Source organism: Lygodium microphyllum, chromosome 4 (genome assembly GCF_053477565.2).
Source record: "Lygodium microphyllum isolate KBCC chromosome 4, Lygodium_microphyllum_v1.1.10, whole genome shotgun sequence".
In the NCBI taxonomy this organism is placed as follows: Eukaryota; Viridiplantae; Streptophyta; class Polypodiopsida; order Schizaeales; family Lygodiaceae; genus Lygodium; species Lygodium microphyllum.
Genome location: NC_141138.1, coordinates 78,845,339 through 78,849,767, shown reverse-complemented (window position 1 = coordinate 78,849,767; position 4,429 = coordinate 78,845,339). Strand labels below are relative to the sequence as shown.

Here is a 4,429-nt window from a genome sequence, read left to right as displayed (position 1 = left end):
GAGTTATCAAATTTGTTATTATGTCTCATGTCAAGTCAAAGGTCAGATAATGCATGCATTATTAAGAAAAGCCATAGGAAACTCCATTTTAAAGATTGTGCCTTCTTTCAATGGTCACTTGATCTTGTCATGGACCATGGTCACTTTCATGTTTCACACTCTTTTGTAAAGCATCAAATTCCAAGAACAAGAATAAAGTCATAAGGAAGCCACCAGAATGGATAAGCAAGAGAAGTTCCTTGTAGACAAACAACTCCGAGATCATTCCAACTATAAAGACTGGATTTGCACCGCATCAAGATCAACAAAATTCTTTTGCTTGATTGTATTCATCTGAATTCTAGCTGCTGTTGGGATCTATGGTGATGAACAATGCGCCTCGGAGGATGGGCTATGGGACAAACGTGAGGAGGCCACCTGGCGTGAGCACAGGTAGGCAATATCAGATACATGGTGCTTGCTTGGTTGGAGACGATTCTGCAAAGGGTAAAGAATCTGATGGGAAAACAAAATCTCTTCTTCTTCTTCTTCTTCTTCATGATGGTGCAGGAGAGGCCATCGCCAAACTGCACCAAGAGAAGAACGAGCTATACATAAAGGCGTGGCAGGATAAGGAGACAGCTAATGCGCATAACAAGTGGGTTTCCTGATACGAATATGAGAGAGAGAGAGAGAGAGAGAGAGAGAGAGAGGTGGGTTCCCTGATACGAATATGAGAGAGAGAGGTGGGTTCCCTGATACGAATATGAGAGAGAGAGAGACTGTGTGTGTGTGTTTTCTTTCACCATTGTTGAATCATTCTATAGCCTACAGAATGATTGCGAGAGAGAGAGAGAGAGAGAGAGAGAATATTTTGTTATTTGTTGAATTATCTTACAGCCTTTTATTACATGCTTGGTTATTTATTTTAATTTCAGGTACGAGAAGGCTGTGTTGAAAATCGCCGCATGGGAGGGCTCAAAGCAGGCCGCAGTGGATGCGAGGATGAGGCAAGCCGAGGCAAGAAACCCACCCTTAAAAAAAAAAAAAAAGACAGATTATTTAATGCATTTTAATTAGTTCAGTGTTTACAATCCTGAGAACTTCAAATAATGATGCCGGTTTGTGGGGTAAGCAAAAGACGAGGCGCATTCATCAGGAGTCTCTTGATTTCCCTTTATTTATTTTGTAATTTATTTGTATCGATTGATTACAGCAATTTGGCTTAACGCAACATTTTGGGTTTACTAATAATTCATGCATCCGCTAGTTTTGAATGTACTGATACGCCAAAACTGCATGTTGTGGAAATGTGAAGGAGGACCTGGAGAGGCAGCGAGCGGCCATCCGGGAGAAGATGAAAAACGAGCTTGCAGAGGTGCATCGGGTGGCACAAGAGCGAAAGGCGAGGGCGCATGCAAAGCGGCAGGAGGAGCTCCTCCTCATCCAAGAGGAGGCCAACCGCTACCGCTCCGATGGCCACGTCCCTTCCGCCCACAGGCGCTTCCTATGCTTCGATTGACTGATTATTAATCATCGTCACACACCACCCTTGCTTGTACATGCTACATGTAGCTGCTCTCTCCTCGACCCTTGTATCATTGTTAATATTCTTATACGCTCATTTTTCATCAATATAAAATAGGTGTTATTCCTTTCATATCTATCCTTATTGAGAGAGAGAGATGGGTGTGTGTGTGTGTCTGTGCGTGTGAGTATACACGCATGTGATCTGCCACCATGGTAATGAATCATTGCAAGATCTAAATGTAGCAAGCATTGTATCTAACTTTATTGATCTAGCCTATGGATAAAGTTGTTGAACAACCTTCTAGATCTAGGCTTTGTTTGGAACTTACCTTCGAGCATGTACATAAGAAGAGGCAAGAGAAGCAAAATGAGCAAAAGGAAAAGATGAAGAATAAAAAAGGAAATCATGGTAGACTAAGGGGACCAACTATTGGACACCTAAGGAAAAGGATGTATTTATGGGGAGATTTCACATTTTGGATATTTGTTGAGATTTGAATTTATGAGTATATAGAGGGTATCAAGAGGAATTGAATGAGTCTGATATTTAATATTTTATTCATAAAATGAATTACATAATTTATAAATATAATTTTGGGCAGTAGTAGTACACTTGAGAGCATAATGTGACACTTTTTGGCAAATGCATGAGTGACACCTAAGCAAGATTCTCACCATATTCCCTTTTCTTTATTACATTACTAGCCTTGGGGTGTTTGCTTTTTGACAATCGTTTTACAATTGCCCCCTTGCCTTAAAGAGTACAATTTTTGCAAAGTGCCAATGGCTAGTGATAGAGAGGGAGAGAGACAAACATAAAGACAGAGAGAGCACCACCCTTTTGGTTATTTCCACCCATTATTTAGTCACTCTATGAAATGATTAGCAAGATTGATCAAAGAGACCAACAATTTTTCTCACAAAGATACATCGGCAAAGAGAAGCTAATATTATACTAGCATTCCGCTTGCACTTCGTTGCTTCGTGGTAGCTTCGTTCCCTCGAAGCGGCAAGTGAAGTTGCCATGCGCTTCGCTCAACAATCCATTTCTCATCTTTCTCTCTCCTCTTTACCCTCTCTGTTTCTAATTTTTTTCTTTACCCTCTCTCTCTTTCCCTCCAATTCCTTACATCTAATTTCCTCACTCTCTTTCTTTCTCTACCTGTTGTTTTAGTTTATTTTTTCTCCTCTCATGTTCTCTCTCTTCCTTTTTTCTCTCCCCGCTTTTCTTCTCTCTCTCCCTTTTTTCGCTCCCCGCTTTTCTTCTCTCTCTCCCTCCCTCCCTTTTATTCTCCTCTCTTTTCCTTCTCTCTCCCTCTCCTCTTTTTTCCCTTTTTTTCCTTATTCTTCCCTCACTCTCTCTCTTCATTCTCTTTTTAATTTTTTTCTTCTCTCTCTCTCTTTTGAATTTTAGATTTTTCTCTCTATTATTCTCTCTCTGTTTATATTCTCTCTTCTTCTTCTTCTTATCCTCTCTCTCTCCTCTCGTTTCCTTCTCTCTCCTTTATTTTTTCTTCTCTTTTTTTAAATTTATCTTTTCTCACTCTATAATTCACTCTCCATGTTTCCTCTCTCTCTCTTTCTCTGTCTCTCTCTCTTCTTCTTCTTTTTTCTTCTTTTACTTTCTTTTTTCCCCTCAATCTCTCTTAAGGTATGTAAATTTCATCTTTTCCCTATATATAATTCTCTCTCTTTATGTTCATATTCTCTCTCTCCTTTTACTCTCTCTCTCTCTCTGTCCCCTTTTCTTCTCCTCTTTTTCCTAAATTTTCTTTTTTTTTTCTTTCTCTCTTTTAAATTTTAACTTTCCTCTCTTTATAATTCTCTCTCCATATTCCCTCTCTCTCTCTCTCCTCCTCTTCTTCTTCTAGTTCTTTCACTTTCTCTCCCCCCTCAATCTCTCTTAAAATATGTAAATTTTATATTTTCTCTATATATAATTCTCTCTCTTTATGCTCATATTATCTCTCTTCTTCTCCTCTCTCTCCTTTTATTCTCTCTCTCTCTCTCTCTCTCTCTCTCTCTCTCTCTTTCTCTCTCTCTGTGTCTCTCTCTCTTTGTGTCCCCTTTTCTTCTCCTCCCGTTTCCCCTAATTTTTCTCTTTTTCTTCTCTCTTTTAAAGTTTATATTTTCTCTCTCTCTCTCTCTCTCTCTCTTCCCCCCTCTCTCCTCTTTCTCTCTCCCTTCCCCCTCTCTCAAAAAATATTTAAATTTAAAAGAGACTTTTCTCTTTCCTCTTTTCCCCCATCTCTCTTTCTCTTTTCCTCTTTCTTCTTCTTCTTCTCTCTCTCCCCCCTCTCTCCTCTCTTTTTATTCTCTCTCCTCCTCTTTTTTTCTTTTTTATTATTCTCTCTCTTCATTCTTTCTTTTAAATTTTATATTTTCTCTCTCTTCTTCTTCTTCTCTCTCTTAAATTTTGTATTTTCTCTCTCTATAATTCTCTCTCTCTCTCTCTAATTTTGTATTTCCTCTCTCTATAATTCTCTTTCTCTCTGTTCCCCCTCTTTCTCTCTCCTTATTTTTCTTTTCCTCTCTCTTTCTCTTTTAACTTTTTTTCTTTCGCTCTCCTTTCTCTCTATTTTCTCTCTTTCCCTTTCTCTCCCCCTATTTTCTCTCTTTCAAATTATATATTTCCTCTCTATCTCTCTCTCTAAGTCAAAAACCATATTTAAAAAGGTTTAATTTAAAATGACTATTCTGTTTTCTCTTTCTCCCCTCTCTCATTCTCATTCTCTTTATTCTCCTTTTTTTTTATAATCCTTCTCCTTCTTCTTCTCTCCCTCTCAAAGTGTGTGAAAAACTGTCTAAAAAACTTTAAATTAAAAATTTTAATGAGAGAGAGAGAGAGAGAACCTAGGCCCTAAACATGAGAGAGAAGGGGGAAGTTTAATTAGAGAGAGAGAGAGAGAGAGAGAGAGAG

At 38.5% G+C, this 4,429-nt stretch overlaps 1 protein-coding gene across 1 annotated transcript; it reads left to right on the top strand.

Annotated features, from left to right (window-relative positions):
* Positions 1-243: 243 nt before the first annotated feature.
* LOC148037214 (remorin-like) lies at positions 244-1,643 on the top strand. Its single transcript, XM_087677262.1, has 4 exons — positions 244-432; positions 550-637; positions 918-999; positions 1,298-1,643. Exons 1-4 carry the CDS (start codon positions 360-362, stop codon positions 1,499-1,501), a joined length of 447 nt encoding a protein of 148 aa, XP_087533388.1. The 5' UTR covers positions 244-359; the 3' UTR covers positions 1,502-1,643.
* The last annotated feature ends 2,786 nt before the right edge of the window (positions 1,644-4,429 follow it).